This window comes from Geotrypetes seraphini, chromosome 2 (assembly GCF_902459505.1).
Source record: "Geotrypetes seraphini chromosome 2, aGeoSer1.1, whole genome shotgun sequence".
Taxonomy (NCBI): Eukaryota; Metazoa; Chordata; class Amphibia; order Gymnophiona; family Dermophiidae; genus Geotrypetes; species Geotrypetes seraphini.
This window is the reverse complement of record NC_047085.1, coordinates 181,371,977-181,398,283: the sequence shown is the minus strand read 5'-3', so window position 1 is coordinate 181,398,283 and position 26,307 is coordinate 181,371,977. Positions and strand designations below refer to the sequence as shown.

The following is a 26,307-nucleotide window of genomic DNA, read 5'->3' as shown; positions in this document are numbered from 1 at the left end:
GGAAACAAGAGGATGAACCACAAGAGATTTATTGTTGACTTGAACATGAAAAGCACTGATAGCACTAAGGTGAACTCTGACTGAAGTGGTTTTCAGATCTGAGTTGAATAAGTGTAGAAGGTATTCAAACACTGAAGGTATGGAGAAGGATGAAGCATCTTGATGATGGAAGATCGCACCATGCTGAAAACCATGTCCATTTCTGTTGGTAGCACTGCTGTTTAAGTTTTCTGGATGCTTCTAAAATGACTCTGACTGTATCAGAGATATCAGCTTCTGCTGAAGTAAGGCTGAGAAGTACCAAGCTATCAGTTGCAATGATTGCAGATTGGGATGTAAAAGAGACCCTTGACTCTGCGTGAGAAGAGATGGAAAGATCTGAAGGGTATTGGATCTTTGACCTGGAGTTGAAGTAGAAGGGAGTACCACAGTTGTCTGGGCCACCAAGGGGCTATGAGGATCACAGTAACTGATTCTTGCTTGAGCTTGACCAGTGTTTTGAGAACGAGAGGAATTGGAGTGAACACATAGAGGAACTCGGCCATCCAATCCAGGAGGAAGGCATGTGTATCCAGACGATGAGGAGAGTATTGCCTGGAACAAAATAAATAGAGGATGAGTTCACGTTACAGCATGGGATTTGACAGACGTTTTAACCATGTGGGTTATGACGTCACCATCAGCTGGCTTTTAAGCCTCACTTTGATAACAAGTTTTCTCAGGGCATCTTTTTCAAACCAGGAGTGTCAGAGCCAGAGGACTCAGGTACAAGCCTGCCAGCTATGTTAATATGAATTTATTTGTACTTAGAATTTTCTTTATAAGATTTTTGATATAGTATTTTTAGTTTGTATATAATTCTCACAGTGATTTTGATCCTTTACAGGCACCACACTAAAGAAATAGAAAAATAAAAATAAAAATAAAGGAGACTTCTCATTTGGCTTCCTGACATAGCCCTAGCGAAACATAGACTGTGTAGAAGCCGAGACATACCAGCTCAGATAAGTGATTTATCTTTGTCTTTAAGCTTTATGAACATTCCAACGTCATACAGCAACCTTAGCGCTCAACATAATGTGTTGTGATTAAGAATCTATGCATTAGTGACTTCGTATCGCTGTATGGCACCCTGCTGAAGTGTCTAAGAGCACACCAAAATTTAAAAACATCTTTATGTGATATGAGCAATATTTTTCAAATCTGATGGTATACTGTTTGTATTAACTATTTGTCTGTTATTTCACCCAAAGCAATTGTTTGGACTTAAATCCCCTGTGTTTTTGGGAACAAAATTGAGGCAGTTTGTGATTGCTGAGGGATGCAAATAGGTCTATCTGAGGAGTTCTGCAAAGAGACTCGTGAAGTCGAAGATGTCTGCTGAGTTTGTCAGCACAGGGCTGTAGAGTTGGTAGATAAATCCTTCTACTCTGACTCCTCAGTTTCTGGTACCCACGACTTCGACTCTAGTACCTAAAATTGTCTCAGACTCCTCGACTCAGACTCCACAGCCCTGATCGGTAAGTGTATTTTGTACTCCTTGAACATAGACAGCTTTGAGGTATATGTTTCGAGCAACTGCCCAAGTCGAAATCTTCTCGGTTTCTTGCCAGAGTGCTAAAGAACCTGTACCTCCTTGCTTGTAATACACTGCAACTTTATTGTCCATGTGGACAAGGAGGACATGATTGACTATACTGTGCTGAAACGTCTTCAGAGTGTTGCAAATCACTCTGAGTTCCAAAAGGTTTATGTGGAGCTTCTGTTCTTGCGCAGACCAGTGACCTTGCATCCATAGGCCGTCCAGGTGAGCTTCCCAAGCATACATGGACGAGTCTTTGGTGAGGACCTTCTGATGTGGAGGTGTTTGAAACAGCAGCCCTTTGGAAAGATTTGAGGAATTCATCCACCACTGAAAAGATTGATGAAACAATGATTGAATTGGATTGAAAAAATGGGAGCATATTACACCATATTACTTGAAACTTCACTGGCTGCCGATCGAGGCCAGAGTTTTGTTTAAGTTTGCTTGTATCTGTTACAAATCTATTTTTGGCTTGTCACCTGGATACCTTGTCTCCCATTTTTCTCTGAACTACCCAAATAAGGTCACATGCAGAGTTTGTTTATTTACATTTCCTTCTGTTAAATTATGTTGTTACAAAAGATTTCTGGAGAGAACTCTCTCTTTTCAAGCTGCTAAATTGAATGGTTGGTTCAGTAAAATTATGTTAGGATCTTCTTCTTATCTTGATTTTAGAAAATTATTGAAGACCCAATTATTTGAAAAATTTGTATCCTAACTGGTTTTCTCTTTTAAAAATTTTATGCTTCTTTTATGTAAGATATCACCTTTTAAATTGCATTTTTACTGTACGACCGGTTCTTATTTGTTGTAAACCGCTTAGAACCATTCTTTTAAAAACTATACTTTTCTTTTAAATCATATTCTCCACTGTAGGATCAGTTCCTATTTATTGTACATTGCTTAGAATTGTATTTTCCTTTTAAATTGTACTCTTCACTGTATGACTAGTTATTATTTGTTGTAAACCGCCTAGAACCATTTTTTGGTTAGGCGGTATATAAAAATAAAATTATTATTATTATTATAATGCTCTGTAAGAAAGGATCGAACGCTTGAGACCATTGAGACGCCAGGGACCACTGAGCTGTTCTAAGATGAAGTCTCGCGAAGGCAGTAAAGTGGACTGTAGACGCCATATGACCTAACAGTCTCATCATTTGCCTGGCCAAGATGGACAGAAGATAGCATACTTGGATTGCAAAGTTGAATTAAGTCGTCCTGTCTTTATTGAGGTAAGTACACCCTGAGTTGAATGGTATCAAGCAGAACTCCAATGAACTGTAGAGTTTGAGAGGGTTGAAGTTGGGATTTTGGAAAGTTGAAGAAACAGATTTGCTGTGTTGCTGATAGCAACCCTTGAGGAGAGGCATCTTTTATGAGCCAGTCATCGAGATAGGGAAAAACTTGAAATCCCCGATCCCTTAAAGCTGCTGTCACTACTACAAGGCATTTGGTGAACACTCTTGGAGAAGAGGCCAAGCCGAAGAGCAAAACTTTGTACTGAAAGTGTTGATGGGCAATTCGAAAACTCAGAAACTTTCTGTGAGCAGGATGAATTGGTACAGGGGTATAAGCTTCTTTTAGATCTAGAAAGCATAGCCAATCATTTTGATCCAATAATAGGTATAGAGTTCCCAGAGATAACATTCAAAATTTTTCTCCGACTAGGAATTTGTTTAGGTTTCGTAGGTTGAGAATTGGACGTAGACCTCCCGTCTCCTTTGGGATGAGAAAATACCTGGAGTAGAACCCCTGACTTCTCTGAGAAGGGGGCACTACCTAGAGAATGACACGGTGGCTGTTACCCGCGGCTAGCTGCTGATAGCCGCGGGTAACCCACCGAAACGGTGGGGGAAAAGAAAGGGCTCACTGTGGGTACAGGGACAAGGCCATCCATCGCCCCATGGAGTGGTGAATGGCCTTGTCTCCGCAATTAAGGGAAAGAACACGTGTGGTCACCGATCGCATGCAGCCCCCCTCCTTCCCTCCCGATCGCCGCATCTATCTCCCTCCCTCCTTCCTACCTACCAATTGCCGCCGCATCTATCTCCCTCCCTCCCTAATACCTTCGTGGCGCATTTTAATTTGATTTGTTCAAGCAGCACAAGCCTGAAGTCGCGTGCGTCTGTGGAAGCTTCTCCTCTGACGCAACTTCTGATTCCGTCAGAGGAGAAGCTTTCGCAGACGCACGCGACTTCAGGCTCGGATTGCTTGAATAAATTAAATTAAAACACGCCATGAAGGTAAGGAGAAGGGAGGGAGATGCACGGACCGTGCGAGGGGTACTGAAGGGGGGTGGAAAGAGGGAAGGGGGTGGAAAAGAAAAGACGCTGGAAGGGAAATGGGGAACAGAGAGTTGGGAGAAGACGCTGGAAGGGAAATGGGGAACAGAGTGGGAAAAGACGCTGGAAGGGAAGAAGACAAAGATGCCAGACTATGGGGGGAGCAGGGATGGGGCGCGAGCTCACGGGGACGGGGACTGAGCTCATGGGGACAGGACGGGGACAAATTTTTTCCACATTTCATTCTCTAGCACTACCTCTATGGCATTTAGTTGAAGCAGAGCCTCTATTTCTCGAAGGGGGGGGGGAACGTCTACTGTGGGTTGAAAAAGGACTCTCTTGGAGGATGATATGGAAGAATGGTGAGAAAATGAAGAGTAACCCTCCTTGATGACTTTGAGAACCCACAAGTCAGTTGTTATCAGAGTCCAATGTTGATGGTAGATTTGTAGACGACCTCCGATTGGATGAGGAAGAGGTTGTGATAGGGGAACAGCGGCAATACTCTCGAGAAGTGCGCCAAAAGACTGAGTAGGCTTTTGAGGAGCTGCCACCTGAGATTTCTGAGACCACTGTTGCTTCTGCTTTTGTGGTGGCAGTCTAGAAATAGAAGGTTTAGTAGTATAATGCCTTTGATAGGAATAAGAAGGCTTGGCCGCCTGTCTTGAACTCAAAGGCTTAGTCTTTGTTCTGACCAAAGAATTCCAACTAATTTCATGCAGTTAATTTTTGTGTAGCTGCCTCGATGGAATCAACAAAAAGCACATCTCCTAAGCATGGAATATTGGCTAATCTGTCCTGAAGATTGATGTCCATATCAGAAACTCTTAGCCCAGCTAGACATCTCATAGCCACTGACATAGCCGATGCTCTAGATGACATCTCAAAAAGTATCAAAGGCTGACCTTGCTATATACTGTCTAGACTTTGAAATTTCACACAATCTGTTGATATTGTGCAAGGTGCTGTGAAGGAATATACTGGTCAAAGTTAGGCAATTGTCTTACCAGTTAACAGGAAATGAAGAAATTGTAATTAAGGATCATGCTCGCCAGCATGGAATTCTGATAAAGGCGACATCCAAATTTGTCCATAGTACGGCCCTCATGTCCTGGGGGCGCCGAGGCATAAACTTTTGCACTGGAAGATTTTTTTTAAAAAGCAGTCCCAGAAAACTAGGGCGGGCTGACTGAACTTGCCCTTAACACAAAGGAACTAAAGGCAGAGTCCTTGAGTGCCACAACGTCCATCCTGTAAAACCCTGCAAAAGTGAGTCGCATGGACCAAGTCACCACTGAACAATTTTCTCTGGAGAGACTGCACTAACTGCAGCACACACACCTGATAGTTCTGTTGTAGCCTAAACCATTTCTTTTAAGCATTGCAGGAGAATTTGCTCCAATGCTATGCAACTCTCTTCGCAAGGTGTTATTCTTTTCTGGTAAGGGGTTCTTTGTTTAGATATTCTAATTCTGGATACCATAGCAAAGGCAATTTGAATTACTGACCAAGCATTGATCTATATACTTTGAAGCAGAACAAGCAAGCACTGCTGACCCCCAAAAAAGCTCACAAACTGATTCCTCAACAGCAAAAATGTTAAGCAGCCATATTTTGTGAAATCTCAAGAGCCATCTTTCTGATAGAAAGGGTAAGAGATAGTGACTAGTATACTGCCATTTTGTAGTTATACAACCACATTCAAAACGGTTTACATACAGGTAACTCAAGCATTTTCCCTATCTGTCCTGGTTGGCTTCACAATCAGTATAATGTACCTAAAGCCATGCTGAGTCAGACAGTACCACTGTGGATAGAGAAATAGCCTAATGGTTAGTGTAGAGATATTGGGAAACTAGGCTCAATTCCTTCTGTACTTCCTTTTGACCCTAGGCAAGTCACTTAACTCTCCCTTGCCCAGGTACAAAATATATCTACTGGTATATAATATGTAAACCACTCCGATTGTAACCACAGAAAGGCGGTATATCAAATCCCATCCCCTTTCTCCTCTTTTACTTCTACTTTAATAGAACCAAAGAAAATCCACAATACTTACTGTGTCAAGTCCTGACCACATTCTGCGCATAGACCTTTCATAACAATAGGATGACTACATCCTTCCAGCCTTACCAAAACTCCTCTGAAAAAATGCAAAGAAAAATTTTTTTTAATATAAAGATTTAAAATATACTCCATTTTTATCACAAATGCTTTAAATAAACCTGCAACATATATAAACTTTTTGCTGTCATAACAAAAGAATTGCTATACTGGGAGAGACCGAAGGTCCACCAAGCCCAGTAACCTGTTTCCAATGCCTATGGGCTCCTTTTACAAAGGTGTACTAGTGGTTTTAGTGCGCGCTAAAATGCCATGCGCACTAGCCGCTACCGCCTCCTTTTAAGCAAGTGGTAATTTTTTGGCTAGCCCGCGCTAATCTTGTGTGTGCACTAAAAACGCTAGCGTACCTTTGTCAAAGGAGCCCTATGTGATTTTTAAAAGTCATATGTAACATAAGATAATCTTATTATAAGTACTGTATGTAAGTTAACACAAGGTTTTCATAGTGTAATAAAAATGAAATATCTGATAGAGAATGACACGGGGACAAATTTGTCCACATCTCCCATCCCCGTGAGTTCTGTCCCTATACCATTCCTTCAAGCTCTGTCCTCTTCTGCACAAACCTTAAACACTTTAAAATAATAAGTGTTCGCGGCTTGTGAGGTTAAGGCAGAGCATTCAGGAATGGGGCAAGAACACAGGCAGGGAAAAAAACCTGCGGGGACGGGATAGGGAAATCTGAGTTCCTAAGGGGACAGGGACAAATTTGTGCCCGTGTCATTCTCCAGTAACTGATACCTAACAGCATCTGTTAAAAGATTACTGTTACCATATATATTCAAATATAAGGAAAAATTATGTTCTTACCTGTTAATTTTCTTTCCTTTAGACGCAGCAGATGAATCCAGAGACCAATGGGATAGCACACATCTAACAGCAGGCGGACATAGAGAAACTGATTAACAGGTGATCCTATTGGCTGGCACTCCTCCTGTATCTTCAGTATAACGAACGTCACGCCAATTTTCAAAAAAGGATCGAGAGGGGAACCGGGCAACTACAGACCTGTGAGCCTTACATCTGTCCCTGGAAAGATGGTTGAAGCACTGATCAAGGATAGCATAGTCCGGCACCTAGATACACACGACTTGATGAAACCCAGTCAACATGGGTTCAGGAAAGGGAAATCATGTTTAACGAATTTACTTCAATTTTTTGAGACCGTGAACAAGCAAATTGATAGTGGAATGCCGGTGGACATAATATATTTGGACTTCCAGAAGGCGTTCGACAAAGTTCCACATGAAAGACTTCTCAGGAAACTACAAAGCCATGGAATAGAGGGAGATATACACAGGTGGATAGGCAAATGGCTGGAAAACAGAAAACAGAGAGTGGGCATAAATGGGAAGTTCTCAGACTGGGAGAAAGTGACTAGTGGTGTGCCCCAGGGCTCGGTTCTTGGGCCGATCCTATTTAATATTTACATCAATGACCTGGAAGAAGGAGTATCCAGTGAGATCATTAAGTTTGCAGATGACACAAAGCTATGCCGGGCAATCAGATCGCAGGAGGATAGCGAGGAACTCCAGAGCGACTTGTATCAGTTAGAGAAATGGGCAGAGCAATGGCAGATGAAGTTCAACGTGGAGAAATGCAAAGTAATGCATTTAGGTAGTAAGAATAAGGAACACGAGTATAGAATGTCAGGTGCAACTCTGGGTAAGAGCAAACAAGAAAAGGACCTGGGTGTACTGATAGATAGGACCCTGAAGCCGTCGGCACAATGCGCGGCAGCGGCAAAGAAAGCAAACAGAATGTTAGGCATGATAAAGAAAGGAATCACGAGTAGATCGGAGAAAGTCATAATGCCGCTTTATAAAGCAATGGTCAGACCGCACTTGGAATACTGTGTCCAACATTGGTCTCCCAACCTAAAGAAGGATATAAAACTGCTGGAGAGGGTGCAGAGACGAGCAACGAAGCTGATAAGAGGTATGGAGAACTTGGAATATGAGGAACGACTCAAGAAACTGGGACTGTTCTCCCTTGAGAAGAGGAGGTTGCGAGGGGACATGATCGAGACTTTCAAAATGCTGAAAGGCATCGATAAAATAGAGCAGGAAAATAAATTATTTACATTGTCCAACGCGACACGGACAAGAGGACATGGTTTGAAGCTAAGGGGGGACAAGTCCAGGACAAATGCCAGGAAGTTCTGCTTTACACAGCGAGTGGTAGATGCCTGGAATGCTCTCCCAAAGGAGGTTATTAAGGAATCCACTGTGCTAGGATTCAAAGGCAAATTAGATCCACATCTCCTTACGAGAGGCATAGAGGGATATGGGTGACTAAAACTACATCAGGTGTATACCTGACTGGGCCTCCGCGTGTGCGGATCGCCGGACTCGATGGACCATGGGTCTGATCCGGAGACGGCAGTTTAAAAAAAAAAAAAAAAAAAAATAGCTTCTTGCCCAAGCATCCATAACCATCAATAGGCATAGCATGGAAAAAGTTTATTTCCCATAACAAATCTCAAAAGGTAATAATACAGAATACAACCATCAATAATAACAAACTTCAAAAGTTGCAAAAGAAAAAAAAGACAATATCCAGAAAGGGTGGAGCTCTGGATTCATCTGCTGCATCTAAAGGAAAGAAAATTAACAGGTAAGAACATAATTTTTCCTTCCTTAGCAACAGCAGCAGATGAATCCAGAGACCAATGGGATGTAGCAAAGCAATCCTCAATCTGGGTGGGAACCAAACGCCGCCTCTGCAACAATCGAAGCACTAAATGCATCCACCGCATGCACCCGCCACATCCAACCGGTAATGCTGAGATAAATCACTCTCGGAAGACCAAGTAGCCGCGAGACAAAACTCCTCCAAAGAAAAAACCTCTGGACCGAGTCCAAGAAGTAGCCATCGCTCTGGCGGAATGGTCATGAAGTTCTTTCGCCAACCACTTCCCTGCCTTCAAGCAAGCATAAATAATGTCCTCCTGGACCCATCGAGCGATGGAGGCTTTGGACGCCGCCATACATTTGAGGCGTCCCTTGAAGAATAGAAAAAGGTGATCTAAACAACTAAAAGTCATTAGAAACCTAGCTCGCGGAGAACACTACACACCTTCAAAAAATGCAGTGAATAAAAGCACGTCTCCCCATTTCTCCTCCCAGGAAGAAGGAAGGAAAAGTGAGTGTCATAAAAGAAAGGATGACACCTCCTTAGAAAGAAATTGTGGTACCGTCCGAACTGATACCCCAGATTTTGCAAATCAGAAATAGGAATTCCCGCCGAACAAGCCTGCAACTCAGAAAACTGCCGAGCTGAAGCCATGGCCACAATAAACCCTGTGTTCAACGGCACATCCCTTTAGAGTCTCAAAAGACAAGGATGAAATGAAGCCTTTGGTAAACTGCAAAGAAGTACCTTAAGACTGTACTCTAGACAGGGCTTTCTAAAATGTGCACGAATATACCGTACTCCGTTTAGGAATTGAATTACATGAAGCTGAGAATTAAGCAAAGAGCAATATACCTAGCCCTTGTAACAAGCTAAGAATGGCACTTGAAGCTGAAGGGAATTGAAAGCTAAGCCCTTGGTAATACACTTGTGCCAAAAAAGAACTCTGGAAGGGTGCAAATGTTGAGAAGTACCCAAGAAAGGAAAAACTTCCAAAAGGAAGCAGAAGCCACAGGTGAAGACGTCTATATCACCTGGATAAGAGAAGAAACAACCTGCTTCGTATAACCCTTACACGTCAGCCATGACTTTTCAAAAGCTAGGTCATAATACCAAAGTAGTACGAATATCCATGTTGATCAGACCCTAGGTGAGCAAATCCGGAGATACCAGGAAACTCAACAGTCTGGCTGTCGAAAGACTCATCAGATCCACATAGCAAGGATGGCGCAGCCAATCCAGAGATTCTACAAATACTGTGCCCTGAAAGCGAGCTTGAGATGGCAAATCCAAGCCATCATCAGCCAGGAAAAAATACTGAAGAAAAAGAGAAACCAGAGGCGAGAAAGAAGCCACGCTGCTACCCCCTCTGACTCCCACTCCCTGTGCCCGCTGAAGAAGCTAGGAAGCTTAGAATTTCGAGACGAGGCCATGAGGTCTAGTTCCAGGAGATCTCACTTCCATAAAAAGAGCTGGAACGCCTGAGCCAAAATTCTCAATATCCAGGATGTAGAAGATTTCACTATTACTATCATTTACACTTTCTAGAGCGTACACAATGCTGTACACTGTAACATACAATAAATGGGCCATGCTCAGATTTCGCGGAGAGAAAGTCTATCCAAACTCTTTTCCTGACCCATAAAAAGATCTGCCAACAGAAGAGGAAGATGAGGGTCTACCCATTGAAGTAGAACCACAACTTTACCCACCAACTGAGTACATCATCTACTGCCCAGGCTGTAGAGAAATACCCCCATCATAATACTGACTGAAAAGACCGGAAGAATGCTCCAGAGTAGAAGAATGAACAAGTACTGAGTCGCCTCTTAAGACCAGACTCTTGGAGCTGAGGATGGAAGGCACCGAGCCCCCCAACCCGACATGTTTGGTGACCATGAGCTAGTCCAGCAAAGACCGAGGCATGCCTTTGAAAAGAGAAATCTCACTGAGCCACCAAATCATACAGAGCGATGCTTGAGGAGCCCACCAAATAATTGGAGCCCTGAGATACTGGGAACCACCGGAACAAAAGCGACTGCTGTAGCATTATAATGGGAAAGCAAGCCGAAGTTCCCAGTGGAGTCAGCAACATGGATCCTAGAACCTGTACAGAATCCCATACTCTTGGTCATGGTGACCGAAGAAGAATGCAAACCTGAGACTGTGACCCATCGCCCTAGTCTCTGGGAAGAAACACATTTCTCTCCTATATGAATAAAAACATCTCCCCGATATACCTATAAATAGTACAGGAGAAGCGAGCGCTGTGCAAATTCAAAGATTCACGTCCAAAGAACTGAGGAAAAGAAACCACCCTTTTCATATCAGTCAAATGGCCCAACTGGAAGACGTCCGAATCAAGCAGTCAGTCAAGAAGAAAGTAGGTGAATCGCCTGGTAGTGCCAAAACGGTACCACTACCCACATTTTCTAAAATGTTCGTGAAGCCTTGGGGAGGCGAAATGGCATTTGCCAAAACCGAAAGCGCTGCTCCAAGAGAGGCAAGCAAACCTAGTGCTGATTCGGAGTCCATAATAAAAATGTAAATATTCTCCCAGTTTTTCTGCAGAAATGTGTAACCCTGAGAAACTAATTCAGCAGATGGGATCCAACCTGCCCAATGCCCCCGTCTTGGGCACCATACAGTAAGTGAAACAACATCCCTTAGTTCCTGAAGAACTACAAGAACTGCCCTGAGGACCAGTAACACTTAAAAGGGAAACACAAAATATAGAGACTCCAAGAACGAACCAGAAATCTGAGGAGGATGCAAAGTTGCAAGCATCCTAAAAAATGTTCACAGCCCCCTGACCTGACATTATAGTGTCTTCCCCCTCATGAGAAAGCCTGAAGAGTCATTGGAAGAAGTCAAGATCCCCTCAGAATGAAGTGCAGAAGGTCAGGGAATGGCAAGATGAGAACTGTAGGATCTGTAAGACGAAAGAAATTCTCCTAGGAAAAATCAAGTTTCGCAATGTAAAGAGGACTATACTGGAACCATGAAAACAGTACTAACTCCAAGCAACGTGAGCAAAATATGTATGTCCTTTAAAGTGAATACGTACTAGATGCAATCAAGATGCTGCATCTACCGCCCCGTGGAAAACAACAGCATCCTAACAGGTATCAGACAAAGCTAACATCACTAATGAGAGCTTCAGGGATGAGGCTAACAGCCACATAGTGCGTGTTCCTCCGCGGGTTTGATAAAATAGGTAACTGGCTCCTGGTTAGAAGGAGCTGTACAGCCCTTCCTGTCTGGTCGAGGTGGGCCGTCTAGCATGTGCCATGAGAAAATGGCAACAGAAGAAACAAGCATGATAAGCATGGAAATCTGAAGTCCAGGCCCCCGCAGAAATAGAGAAAGAGAGTCCTGGCTGCAGGAAGATGCGAAGTGTCATTATGCCCATAGAGACAGCCCGAACTTGGAAACTGTTTGTACTACCTTTAGGCATATATATCCTATGCCACTACTAGACCCATGCAGCGCAGCACAGAGGCCCAAATAAGAAGGACAGTTACCAACAGACAAAGGCTCAATCTGCAGGGACCCAAAAGAGAGACAATGAGATACCCGTGTGAAATACAGGGAGGGCACTATCTTACTGCTGATTTCACTGTGACGTGATTTGCCGTATGTTGATCCAGTCCGGAGACAAACAAAGACTGGGTGACCTAGCTCAGGTCAGAGTCTCTCTGGTAATCCCCTTGAGTGCTAACCCCAGAGTCCGATTAAACTAGCAGCTTCCTTCAATACAGCAGGAGCACCGACATAGACATATAAATCTGCCCAAGCTTGTCCCAAAGCTGGTGAAACACGTACAACTGGAAAGGAGAGAAGCCGCAGCATACCCTGACCAAAGTCAGCTGGAAATAAACTACCGGAACGCTGCAGCTCTCCCGCCATCGCCAGAGATCCAAATGCGCGCCTGATTCTCGCCGACACGTGGCCGCTGCATCAATGCTCCTAGAAACATAATCGGATTCAAGCCCCGCAAAATTTACCCTGCTGCGGCCTGCATAGAAAGAAAATCAGACTCGGGGAATAACTAGAAGAACGGTGCGGTGCTTCCCACAGCACTGGAAAAAACATGTCCCATTTCATGCGTGCTGCTATAAACCGGCACTTGCACAATCAGCTGCACATGGCTGCGACAAACACCGACGAAAGAGAGCCTCGGAATAAACAGGACTACTATTGCTGCACTGAAACCCAACAAGGAGAACAATTGTGAGCATGAAATTGCATCACTACTGCCACGCTGTAACCAACAAGGAAACCAAGCGCGTGCATGCAAAGGGCAGGAAAGTCCCAGCTCCTTCAACGGATTTCTAATCATAAAACTTAGCCTCAATAAAATATCCATTCCTTAAAACGTACATTGACCGAACCCACAGTTCTAAGACTCCCAAACAGAACCTGAAGTTCAAACAACAGTAAAAAAAATATACATTCTCATAAGCTTGATGTTAGGGCCGGTTGAAGCCAGTAAGAGCTGGTTGTGCAGCACTAACAGGGCAGAATGTAGCAACTGCGGTCTCTTTTTTTTTTTTTTAACAGAGAAGGGAAAGAAGAAAAAAATCGAGACCCAGTCAGACCCTCTAGTAATGGAGGGAGGGTGAGGCAGGGACCGGGTGAGGGGGGGAGAGGGGGGGGCCAGGTGTAACCCCTAAAGCCGGCACCGTTCAGCCACACACCCCTATCTCACTGAAGAGAAACCTTAACAGGAGAATAAAATTGCAACCTCACTGAAGAGAAATCTCAACAGGAGAAATAGAATGGCAGTCTCTCTGAAGAAAAACCTCAACAGTCACAGCCAGAATTCAGGAGCTAGTTGAATAGCGACCATCACCTACTGGGAGACAAGAGCATACTGAAGATACAAGAGGAGTGCTAGCCAATAGGACCACCTGTTAATCAGTTTCTCTATCTCTGCCTACTGGTAGATGTGTGCTATTCTATTGGTCTCTGGATTCATCTGCTGCTGTTGCTAAGGAAACAGAGATTTTTAGGCCAAAAAATGGCCCCAAAACGGGGGTCTCGGCTTATATTCAAATCATCTGGTCTGCGCTCTCCCCTCCGCCCCCACCCAGATCTGTTGCAGGCCTCATGTGGGCCTGCCTGAAGCCCTGGTGGTCCAGTGGAGCAGGAGTGATCTTCATACACTCCTGTCCCATGAAAGCCACGATCAAAAATGCCTGCCATGAGTTCCCGTTGAAGTCTCATGAGAACTCATGGCAGGCATTTTTAATCTCAGCTCTCACGGAGCATGAGCGTAAAATATCACTCCTACCCCACTTCATCATTAGATCATTAGTGCTTTAAAAGTAAGGTATGCAGGAGGTAGGCAGAGTGGTTTAGAGTCGACTGGTACAGGATCACTCCTGTCCCAGCTCACCGCTGGACCACCAGGCAGGCCTGTAGTGGGCATCGGGGGGCTGGGTAGGAAGGGAAGGAAGGAAAGAGGTAGAGAAGGAAGGCTGGGTGCAAGGCAGGGCACTTGAATATAACCCCCCCTTCCAGGTTTATATTCGAGTCAACCTTTTTCCCTCCTTTTTGGTGGAAAATGGTTACCGCGGTTTATATTCGGGTGGGTTTATATTAGAGTATATATGGTAATACCATTTAGTAGATCAATAAGTTTTAATAATCTATTTATGGTATATACTGTATGTGAAAGAAAGCTATGTAATTCAATTGTTTTTAACACATTTTAGGAATTTAGGACCATTAGCAGTCTTAGAGAGTCCTTTTTATGTTTAAATCATGTTTATTAATCAAATAGAAAACAGTCTGCAAATACACAAGCAGTTCCATAACATGATCCATACCCCCCCCCCACCCCCCTTTTACCAATCCCATAGACAGATCAAATCAGGACATGGAATAGGAGTATCAACTATTCAAAAGTTTAGGGGCCCTTTTTTTAAGGGGCACTATTAGCATTTAGCGTGCGCTAATCATTAGCACACCTTAGTAAAATGACCCCCTAATATGTTCCACCACACAGTTAAAGACAATAGATAGAAGATAACAATTCAGCCTAACAAATTAACCTAAAGCCAGTTAAACTGAACAGATACACAAGTTAGAACTTATAGTTGTCAGTGTCTAGTCTCTCTACAACAGGGGTGTCAAACTCAATCACATAAGGGGCCAAAATCTAAAACATAGGCTAAGTTGTGGGCCAAATTTTTTATTAAGATACTTAGGAGCCCTTTTATTAAGGTACGCTAACCGATTTAGCATGCACTAAATGCGCACCTTAATAAAAGGACCGCTTAGTCTTAGTAGACATATAGACATATACAACTTCTCCAATTCCACACTGGCTCTGTCTAACACCAGCTCTGGCAGGATACACATTTTAAATCTGACAGAAAATAAAATTATTTTTTCTACCTTTTGTTGTCTGGTCATTATTCAAATCATGTTGGTCCCAGGCTCTGGTTCTCTTCCGATAATTCCCTTGCCAGGGTCTCCTGCCCATTTGTCTATATCTTCTTTCTCTGTATAGCGTATAGCACACGCTAATAACCATCCATCTTCCATCTCTGTCTTCCCCTTCCCCAGAGGTCTGGCATCTTTCTTTTTTTTGTCTCCATCCCCATAGCTGCAGTGATGGACCCCACCATCCCTAGATCAACCATCTCTCCTTTTCTCAACTACCCTTTCATCCAGCATCTCTCCCTCCTTCCCACCACCCCAGGGTCCATCATCTCTCCCTTTCTCTTCCCAACTACCCTCCTATCAAGTATCTCTATCCCCCCTCCACACATCCCTTGTGTCCAACTTCTCTCCCTTTCTGTTCCTACCCTCCCTCTATCCCATTGTCTACCATCTTTCTCCCTCTCCTCTGTTTTTAGACCCATTATTTCTTCCCCTCCCCCATCCTCAGTCCGGCATATGCACGTTTCTTTGGACCCCTCCTTCCCTCCCTCCGTGTACTTCTACACCAGAGCCCGCCCCCCGCACTGAAGGCTGGCATGTTTTCCTCCTTCTTCTTCCCAGTCTCACCTTCGAGATTTGGCCCGCTGTTCCTTCCCTCCCTTCATCCCAGCTTCCCGGTCTCAACATCAAAGCAGCCTGTAGAAGATCACCAGTCAGCTGTAGCGAACTTTGCCCGCTGCCTTGTACGTTCCTTCTGCCGCGGTCCTGCCCCTCTCTGATGTACAGGATCACGGCAGAGGGAACATGCTGTGGAGGTTGACGGCAGCCTGCAAGGTTCGCTTCAGCCATCCGACGATCCTCTGCAGGCTGCTTTGAAGCTGAGACCAGAAAACTGGGATGGAGGAAAGGAATGGCAGGCCAAATTTGACCCACAGGCCTGAGTTTGACACCCCTGCTCTACAAGGTATACATAACCCACTCTGGGCTTGTGTGAAGAGTCAAGTCATTAAATGGAAGTGCAGGCAGGTTTTCACCTAGTCCCACCATAGCTATTTCTTGACTGTTGCTTCTTCCTAGATCCAATGTATTCTATTTGTCAAGTGAATAAGTGGATTTATGAAAGTGAACCTCCCCCCAAAAAAGATAAACGTACCATTCATTCCCTTTAACAAATCACAAACCACGAGGGTTTTGGATTTTGGGGGGGGGGGGGGGGGTTGGGAGTAATATGTGATACTAGCACTTTTGCTTTGATATAATGCTTATATTTTCTATATCATGAAATTCTCTATTATATTCTACATTAGAGAAAATCTATTTAATATGGGGTCCTTTCACTAAGGCTCGCTAGCCGTTTTAGTGCATGCTAAATGCTAATGCATCCATTATATTCTATGGACATGTTAGCGTATAGCACACACTAATATTTAGTGCATGCTAAAACAGCTAGCGTGCCTTAGTAAAAGGACCCCTACATTTGTTGCAGTTATCCATTTTATATGAAAAACTTAAGAAAAAAATTAAAACTACTAAACGTTATAGTACCAGAAAAACTGATTATAAATTCCACCCAAAAATGATTTTTCACAAAATGCATTCCACAAACTCACTATTCAAAACTTTGTCCACATCAGCACACAGACCCAACAAACGCCCGAATTAAGGGCCAAGAAAAATTAAACTTATATTATATTCCGCAAAAAAAGAAAATTCCATCTGAATTGGGTATAGATCAATTTGCTCCCACACAATTTGATCTCACTGGCTTCTTGGAGAAGTCCCAAGATACGATTCAAACTAGAGCTACCCTGTTGATGAAGTTTTCCAATGAGTCAGATAAATTGATGATTCTTAAAGTATACTTTACTTTAGTGATGGCTCCGCAACTTTGGAACATTTTACATCAGCATGTAAGAGAGGAACTACCGTATTTTCATGTAGATAACGCGCACCCGTGTAAAACGCGCACACGGGTATAGCACGCGAAAAACACAAATTTATGTACAGAAATTTTTATATACCGCGCACACCCGTATACTGCGCATGCTGCCCGACTCTCCTTTCGCCCGCCCTGACTCTCCTCTGGCCACCCCAACTCTCCTTTCGCCCGCCCCGACTCTCCTCTCCCCCTTGAAGTCCTGTCCCCACCCTGAAAGCCTGATGCCCCCCCCGACGTCCGATTCACCCCCCCCCCGCAGGACCGCTCGCACCCCCACCCCGAAGGACCGCTCGCACGCACTCCCACCCGCACCCCCACCCTGAAAGACCACTCGCACCCCCACAGCCTCCCGACCCCCCCATCATGTAGAAGCTCCTACCAGTGTCCTGCTGCTTCCTCTTGGCGGTCCCGACTCCCCAACACGATCGGGGCAAGAGGGAGCTCAAGCCCTTTTACCCCAGCCAACCGCGGCACCCCCGACACGATCGGGGCAAGAGGGAGCTCAAGCCCTCTTGCCCCAGCCAACCGCGGCACCCCCGACACGATCGGGGCAAGAGGGAGCTCAAGCCCTCTTGCCCCAGCCAACCGCGGCACCCCCGACACGATCGGGGCAAGAGGGAGCTCAAGCCCTCTTGCCCCTCCGACTCCCCGACACGATCGGAGCAAAAGGGAGCCCAAGCCCTCTTGCCCCGCCGACTCCCCAACTCCCCGACAATATCGGGCCAGGAGGGAACCCAAGTCCTCCTGGCCCTGGCGACCCCCCCCCCGCTAGTTGTTCGTGCCAGGAGGGAGCCCAGACCCTCCTGGCCACGGCGACCCCCTACCCCCACCCCGCACTACATTACGGGCAGGAGGGATCCCAGGCCCTCCTGCCCTCAACGCAAACCCCCTCCCCCCCAACGACCGCCCCCCCCAAGAACCTCCGACCGCCCCCCCCCCAGCCGACCTGCGACCCCCCTGGCCGACCCCCACGACACCCCCACCCCCCTTCCCCGTACCTTTGTGTAGTTGGCCGGACAGACGGGAGCCAAACCCGCCTGTCCGGCAGGCAGCCAACGACGGAATGAGGCCGGATTGGCCCATCCGTCCCAAAGCTCCGCCTACTGGTGGGGCCTAAGGCGCCTGGGCCAATCAGAATAGGCCCGGGAGCCTTAGGTCCCTCCTGGGGGCGAGGCCTTGGGCACATGGTCGGGTTGAGCCCCCCTCCCAGCCGAACCCCCGCTGACCCTATCTCCCCCCCGTGAACCTTTCCGACCTTCCCAGCGAGAGCAGCAAACCTCCTTCGCGGCTTTCTCCTCCCTCTGCCGCGTTACTGATGACGTCATCAGGGATGCGGCAGAGGGAGGATAAAGCCGACGCTACTGGAGGGAGGTTTGCTGCTTTCGCTGGGAGGGTTGGAAAGGTTCACTTGGGGGGGGAGAGATAGGATGGTCAGCGGGGTTTCGGCTGGGAGGGGGGAGAAGCGGTCTGCCTTGGTGCTCCAAGGCCTGGCGCCATTACCTTTATCGGTAATGGCGCCGATGCTGCTTTCGCTGGGAGGGTCGGAGCGCGATAGGGATCGGGCCAGCTGTGCACCCCCCCCTAAGGCGGCACCCGGGACGGACCTCCCCCCCCGCCCCCCTTGGTACGCTACTGCCCTGGGGAAACAGCCTGCAACAAGATCGCGCGATGCCAGCGATCTTTGCTTGCTTCGGCTGTTTCCTCCGCCGCGGTCCCGCCCCTCCTCTGATGTCAGAGGAGGGGGCAGGACCGTGGCGGAGGAAACAGTCGAAGCAGGCAAAGATCTCTGGCATCGCGATCTTGCTGCAGGCTGTTTCCAGACGCGACACCCGGCGCAGGGGGGGGGGGAACTGGACCGGACAGGGAGCACCCCCTCAGGGCTTGGCACCCGGGGCGGACCACCCCCCCCGCCCCCCCCTTGGTACGCCACTGCCTATTATTTTATTTATTTTAAAAATTTCTATACAGTTTACAACTAAATGGTTTACATAATTTACATACATAGTTTTAAAATAGAAACATGATAAAATAAATCTCCAAGCAAACATTAAAAATCATGACTACAAAAAAATACCATAACTTTGCACAATAACGATCATAAAATATTCATCAGCTCTACCAGAAAAGAAAATTATTTCTAGAAAAAGTAATCTACAAATAGTTGCATCTTAAGTAATTTTCTAAAAATATACCCCTTTCACAACAATTCTGTATCTGACCCACCAGAGAATTCCATAGCTTGACTCCTGTGCAGCAAAAAGTCATTTTATCAGTCTCAACAAGCCTTGGGTTCACAGTCTTCAGTAAAGCCAAATTCTCAGAACGTAATGATCCATTTGGTGTATAGCTAAGTATGTTATTTTTAAATAATTCTGGAATGTTTCCATACAAGAATTGATGACAAATCATTACTGCTTTATACTGTACTCTGAAGGCGACTGGTAGCCAATGCAATTTTTGGAGATGTGGTGAAATGTGATCATATTTAGACAAACCCATTATCAATCTTGCTGTTGCATTTTGTATGACCTGCAATGCTCTACATCTTGCTTTTGTTATTCCAAGGTAAAGGGCATTGCAGTAATCAAGTCTCAACAAAACCATAGCCTGGACTACAGTACGGAAATCATATGTCGTTAACATTGGTTTTAATCGGTGCAGCAAATGCATCTGTGCAAAACAAACCTTTACATTCTTTGTTACCCCAAAAATAAGACCAAGTGCATCTTATTTTCCAGGAAACACAGCATAAGAGATGAGTCTTAAACAAAATTATAACTAAACACAACTCTAAATATTTTCAAGATATATCTCAGTAAGTCTATGTGATGCTTGCTACAGTTACCTAATACAGGAGAAATTATGACTAAAGAAAAAAATTATCCAGTAAGACAGTTACACCTTCCTACCAGCAGGCTGAGGTAGAGAAACTGAATTCTACCAGTGGCATCACCAATATAAACTGTGGTACTGTACTCCCTGGTACAATCAAGTATGCCTCTGCCTAGATGCCCTATCAACCACTGCAGCCGCAATGATAGTCAAGTGAGCAAAATACCATAGAGCGGTACTTACTACCCTGCATATAACCAGATTTAGCCACATCACAGGAAGACCATATGGCAGCTAATCTTTTTTTTTTTTTTTCTGAAATTAAAGCACAGAACACAACCAGCACCCCAGGCCAGGATCTTCCAAAGGAGGGATTACAGAATGGCATCTCAGATTTTAAAAAAATTATCCAGTAAGAATTTCTTCTCTCTTAGCATCAGCATCCTTTTGTATATGAAAAAATTATTTAACTTTCACTGAAGGATGGTTATTTCTGAGTTTGCATTGCATTTGGCTTCCAATATATCTGCTAGGGATTTAGCCTCAGCGAGTTTAGTTTTTAATTCAGCAATTTAGTTCCATGAGAGTACTATAGTTGTCCTGAAGAATGCCTTTAAAGGATAAGATTCCTTTTATTGCTGAAGGGTTAGAAGGAAAAGTGTGCCTTTTTGCAGATGATACCAAGATTTGTAACAGAGTAGACACTGAAGAGGGAGTGGACAATATGAAAAAGGATCTGCAAAAGTTAGAGGAATGGTCAAATGCCTGGCAACTAAAATTCAATGCAAAGAAATGCAGAGTAATGCATTTCGGGATTAATAATAGGAAGGAACCGTATATGATGGGAGGAGAGAAGCCGATATGCACGGACGGGGAGAAGGACCTTGGGGTTATAGTGTCCGAAGATCTAAAAGCGAAAAAACAGTGTGACAAGGCAGTGGCTGCTGCCAGAAGGATGCTGGGCTGTATAAAGAGAGGCGTAGTCAGTAGAAAGAAGAAGGTGTTGACGCCCCTGTACAGGTCATTGGTGACACCCCACTTGGAGTATTTTGTTCAGTTTTGGAGACCGTATCTGGCAAAAGACATAAGAAGACTTGAGGCGGTCCAGAGGAGGGCGACGAAAATGATAGGAGGCTTGCGCCAGAAGACGTATGAGGAGAGACTGGAAGCCCTGAATATGTATACCCTAGAGGAAAGGAGAGACATGATTCAGACGTTCAAATACTTGAAGGGTATTAACGTAGAACAAAATCTTTTCCAGAGAAAGGAAAATGGTAAAACCAGAGGACATAATTTGAGGTTGAGGGGTGGTAGATTCAGGGGCAATGTTAGGAAATTCTATTTTACGGAGAGGATAGTGGATGCCTGGAATGCGCTCCCGAGAGAGGTGGTGGAGAGTAAAACTGTGACTGAGTTCAAAGAAGCGTGGGATGAACACAGAAGATTTAGAATCAGAAAATAATATTAAATATTGAACTAGGCCAGTTACTGGGCAGACTTGCATGGTCTGTGTCTGTGTATGGCCGTTTGGTGGAGGTTGGGCAGGGGAGGGCTTCAATGGCTGGGAGGGTGTAGATGGGCTGGAGTAAGTCTTAACAGAGATTTCGGCAGTTGGAACCCAAGCACAGTACCGGGTAAAGCTTTGGATTCTTGCCCAGAAATAGCTAAGAAGAAAAAAATAAAAAATTTAAATTGAATCAGGTTGGGCAGACTGGATGGACCATTCGGGTCTTTATCTGCCGTCATCTACTATGTTACTATGTTATGTTTTAGATCCAGGGCTGTGGAGTCATGGAGTCAAAGTCAGAAGCAAATTTTTGGTGGTGTCAAGAGTCAGTAAAAATGTATCAACTCCTATTCCAGCTTCAAAATAAAAAAATCTTACATAGTAAATTTATCATTTTATATTTGTATATATTTTTCATTCTGGATCTAAAGTACTGGTAAATATAAGTTATATTTACAGTATCAGTACTTTAGGCTTTAAATATTTTGCACTGGATCTAATAAGTAGGAGCCAGAGTCGAAAGGTAGAAAAACAGAAGCAGAGTCAAAGCTAAAGGCTTGGTATACCAACTCCACAGCCCTGTTTAGATCATTGTCATGCTGCATTTAAGAATAATTAAATAAATTGAATAGATGTAGACTATAAGCACTTCCAGGATTTTTTTTTTTTAAGGCTCCAGGGGTGATCTGTGAAATTGCAGACAAGTAAGCCTGACTTCAGTTCTGCGCAAAATAGTAGAAACTATTATAAAATGTGTGTGTATGACTCATATTCCGGGAGAGCCGCTTTACTCATGTTACTCCTCTCCTAAAGTCACTTCGTTGGCTTCCCATCCATTTCAGAATACAATTCATACTCCACTTACTGACCTACAAATGCACTCACTCAGCTGCCCCTCACTATCTTTCTTCACTTATTTCCCTCTATAATCCCTCCCCATGAGCTCTGCTCAGCTGGTAAGTCCCTCCTATCTGTGCTCTTCTCTTCAACTGCAACTCCATCCCTTCTGTCTTGATGCAACATATGCTTGGAACAAGCTGCCCGAAACCCTACGGCAGACTCCGTCTCTGACAGTATTCAAAGCCACCTTTTAAGAGTGCTTTTGACTCCTAACTCCTCTCACCTTGGGTTCTGCATCTCCTACCCTCTATGTCATGTCTGTCTGTCCAAGTTAGATTGTAAGCTCTTCTGAGCAGAGACCGTCTATAAATGTCAAAATGTACAGCGCTGCGTACACCTTTCAGCACTATATAAAAGTGATAGATAGTAGTAGTAAGGCAGCCAGGCCAAATCCATATACACACACGAGATGTGATCAAAAAATACAGTGAATATTTAAATAAAAATTTTTTTATAAAAGACACATTGCCATTAATCCCCCTCAAAATACTCCCCATCACTTCGAACACACTTATCCCAGAGTTCTTGCCATTTTCTGAAGAAGTTCTGGAAGTCATAAGAACATAAGAAACGCCTTCACCGGATCAGACCCTAGGTCCATCTAGTCCGGTGACCCGCACACGCGGAGGCCAAGCTAGGTGCTCCCTGTTGGAGACCCTGATTTCCCGTATCCCTCGATGTGATTTGAAAGAAGGTGTGCATCCAACTTGCGTTTGAATCCCAGAACGGTAGTCTCCATCACAACCTCCTCCGGGAGAGCATTCCAAGCGTCCACCACTCTCTGTGCGAAACAGAACTTCCCGACATTTGTCCTGGACCTGCTACCCCTCAGTTTCAGTCTATGACCTCTTGTCCTCGTCACATCTGAAAAAGTGAATAATGCTGTTTCTTGGTCTATTTTGTCAAATCCTTTTAATATTTTAAAAGTCTCTATCATATCTCCTCTTTTCAAGGGTGAACAGTCCCAGTTTTTCGAGGCGTTCTTTGTAGCTCAAATTCTCCATACCTTTGATTAGCTTCGTGGCTCATCTCTGCACCTTCTCCAGCAGGGTTATATCTTTCTTAAGGTATGGAGACCAGTGTTGGACACAATACTCCAAGTGTGGTCTGACCATTGCTCTATAAAGCGGCATTATGACGTCTGCCGATCTACTCGTGATGCCCTTCTTTATCATGCCCAACATCCTGTTTGCTTTCTTTGCCGCCGACGGCTTCAGTGTCTTGTCTATCAGTACCCTTAAGTCTCTTTCTTGTTCACATTTACCTAATGTTACACCTAACATTCTATATTCATGTTCCTTGTTTTTCCTACCCAGATGCATCACCTTGCATTTGTCTATGTTAAAATTCATCTGCCACTTTTCCGCCCACTTCTCCAGCTGGTTCAGATCCTTCTGAAGATCCTCGCAGTCCCTTTGATAGCCAACTGCCCGACATAGTTTTGTGTCATCTGCAAACTTGATTATACTGCTTGTTGTTTCCTCTTCCAGGTCATTTATAAAAATATTGAACAAAATGGGCCCAAGAACCGAGCCCTGGGGCACGCCGCTAGTCACCTTCGCCCAGTCCGAGAATTTCCCATTTACGCTTACCCTCTGCATTCTGTTCTCTAGCCATTTGCCGATCCATCTGAGTACGTCTCCTTGTATTCCATGACTTAGTAGTTTCCTCATAAGCCTTGCGTGCGGGACCTTGTCAAACGCTTTCTGGAAGTCCAAGTAAATTATATCCACTGGTTCTCCGCTATCAATTTGTTTGTTCACCTTCTCAAAAAATTGAAGTAAATTCGTCCTCTTTCATGTCTTTAGTTGTGCTGTCTTGGCTACCTCAATGTCTTGAATCAATGCAAAACGTTTACCTTTCATGGGCATTTTGACTTTGAGGAAGAGCCAGGAGTCACACAGTGCCTGATCCAGTGAATAAGGTGGATGAGGGCACGCCAAAATGTTTTTATTTCACAGAAATTGCTGTAGATAGAGGATGAAACTGTTTGCCCATTGCTCAGGTCACATTCACTTGTCTTATGTTCAGATCTGTTGTTAAAATGTTTTGAACGGAACCATAAGAAATTTTCAGATCCTCAGAAATTTCCCTAATAGTCAATTGCCTTTTTCAGTGTACTGCAAACTGTGTGCTGCAGCAAGATTCAGGGTATGCCACAAGATGCTGGTGAGGAGAGGCGCCAGCGCTGGCTCACTTCCTATAGGACATGCCTCTTGTGGCAAGAGGTACGTCCTGTAGGCAGTCAGCCGGCGCCTCTCCGCACTTTTCCTCCCAGGGCCGCACCTTTCCTCCAGCTCAGGGCTGCAGATGTCAACATGACGAGATCACACATGTGCGTGATGTCATCACGTTGACGTCTGCACATGTCTAGATACCCTCCAGCCGCGGCCCAAGTTTAGTGTGCCACAGCTTTAAAAATTTGTGACACACTGGCCTGTTTGATCAAATCATTTCGCTTACTCTTTTAACATGATGTTAAAGGACATCCCAATCTCTCCTCGTCCTCAACCATTACAAAATCACTCGAACCACTTGGAAACCTTCTTCATGGTCACTGCAGGATCACCATAAACTAATTTTAACATTTTCTGTGTTTCTTTAGCACTTTTTTTTGCAGTCTGAAACAAAATTTCATGTTGTTCGTGATCCATAATTTACGGCATACTTTAAAAAAACATACCTTCTCTCAACCAGATTCCTGCCTTTCTGCTGTATGATGCTTGGCAATAGCATTCACCATATTTTAGATCACACCACGTGTGTGTGTGTGTAAATCAAAAAGAAAAGGCAAAATACATTTAACAGCTTTAACAAAAGTAACTGTAGGCAATTGAACATATCACTTTTCCACATAGTCTCTATGCAAGACAACACATTTGTTATCATTCAACTAGCTTCTGCATTCCTACAAAAAAGAAGATTTTTGGTTGCTCCTGAAGCCTGGTGAGCTTCCTTAACTTCACCATAGGAGGTGAATCTGTGTCCTCGCAACATCTCCTTCAGTGGACCAAAGATGTGATAATCTCTAGGCACCAGATCCGGGCTGTAAGGAGGATGTGGAAGATATTCGAACCTGAGTTATCATTGTTGAAGGAAAAAGGATCTCAGAAATCGAAACAATAGACCATATTCATGTCTACTGGTTATAAATAGATTAAGATATCTTTTATTGATCCTAAAAAACCTTCAATTTTTAAAATCAAAACACTTAAGTATTTTTTCAATATATTATTTTTTCATTTCAAATGTGCTTTTTTTGTATTCTTTTCAAAGTAGGTTTCAATTATGTCCTTTGACTAATTGTCATATTTCATACAGCACTTCAAAAAAATTTTAAGTGAGAGATGCAAAAACGCAGACGTAAATCTGAAATGTTAATTCATGAGGCATACATCAACCAAAACAGTTAGACAATTTGTTGTCAGGTATGATGTGCCATGTCAAAAGTCTGTATTCATAAAGACACAATAAGCACTAAAAACATTAAAACATACACTGTATCCGAAAATAATGGAATCGTGACCTAAAAGGATTGCAGCCAATGAAGAGGTTGTGATCATCAGGGACATTCTATAGTAATTCCAAATGATGAATAGCCTGATGTAAGATGACAGGACAAAGTGGCAAAGGAGGACAGAAGTGTCACTGCAAGTGATAATCCTTTTGTGGCCCTGGTTGACCAGAAGTAAATACCAGTGGAATTGAGTTTTCAGCATATCTCTAAAGGATATGCATGAAGCTGAATGCATACATCTCATGCATATCTATTAAAGGTGGCCTGAAAACCTGAAACTATAGGCAGTTCTCAAATGTCATTACTGAAAACCACTGGACTGCTCCATCCAACATACGAAGAAACAGATCACCAAGTACAAAGAAATGTAAATCAGAGACCAAGAAAAACTAGAAGGAAGATAGGTTGCTAATTGCATTGCACATCAAAGCGAGTTTCCATTATTTCCTATGGGGAAACTCGCTTTGATAAACGAGCATTTTTGATTACAAGCATGCTCCTGGAACGGATTATGCTCATAATCCAAGGTACCACTGTACTTCTCTTCAGGAAAGTTTTAATCAGCAATCCCTAAACTATACATTGCATCAC

The 26,307-nt window shown here is 44.2% G+C and overlaps 1 protein-coding gene across 9 annotated transcripts in view; it reads right to left on the bottom strand.

Moving 5' to 3' along the window:
* Positions 1-26,307, bottom strand: part of CTDP1 (CTD phosphatase subunit 1) — a 287,209-nt gene that overhangs the window by 252,019 nt on the left and 8,883 nt on the right. For all 9 annotated transcript variants that reach the window (XR_004538415.1, XR_004538416.1, XM_033934443.1 and 6 more), the window contains exon 2: positions 5,930-6,013. Coding sequence is in view for 7 of the 9 variants with exons in the window: in XM_033934443.1 (XP_033790334.1) it covers positions 5,930-6,013 (84 nt within the window). In the remaining 2 variants the exon portion in view is untranslated. The remainder of the gene's footprint in view (positions 1-5,929; positions 6,014-26,307) is intronic.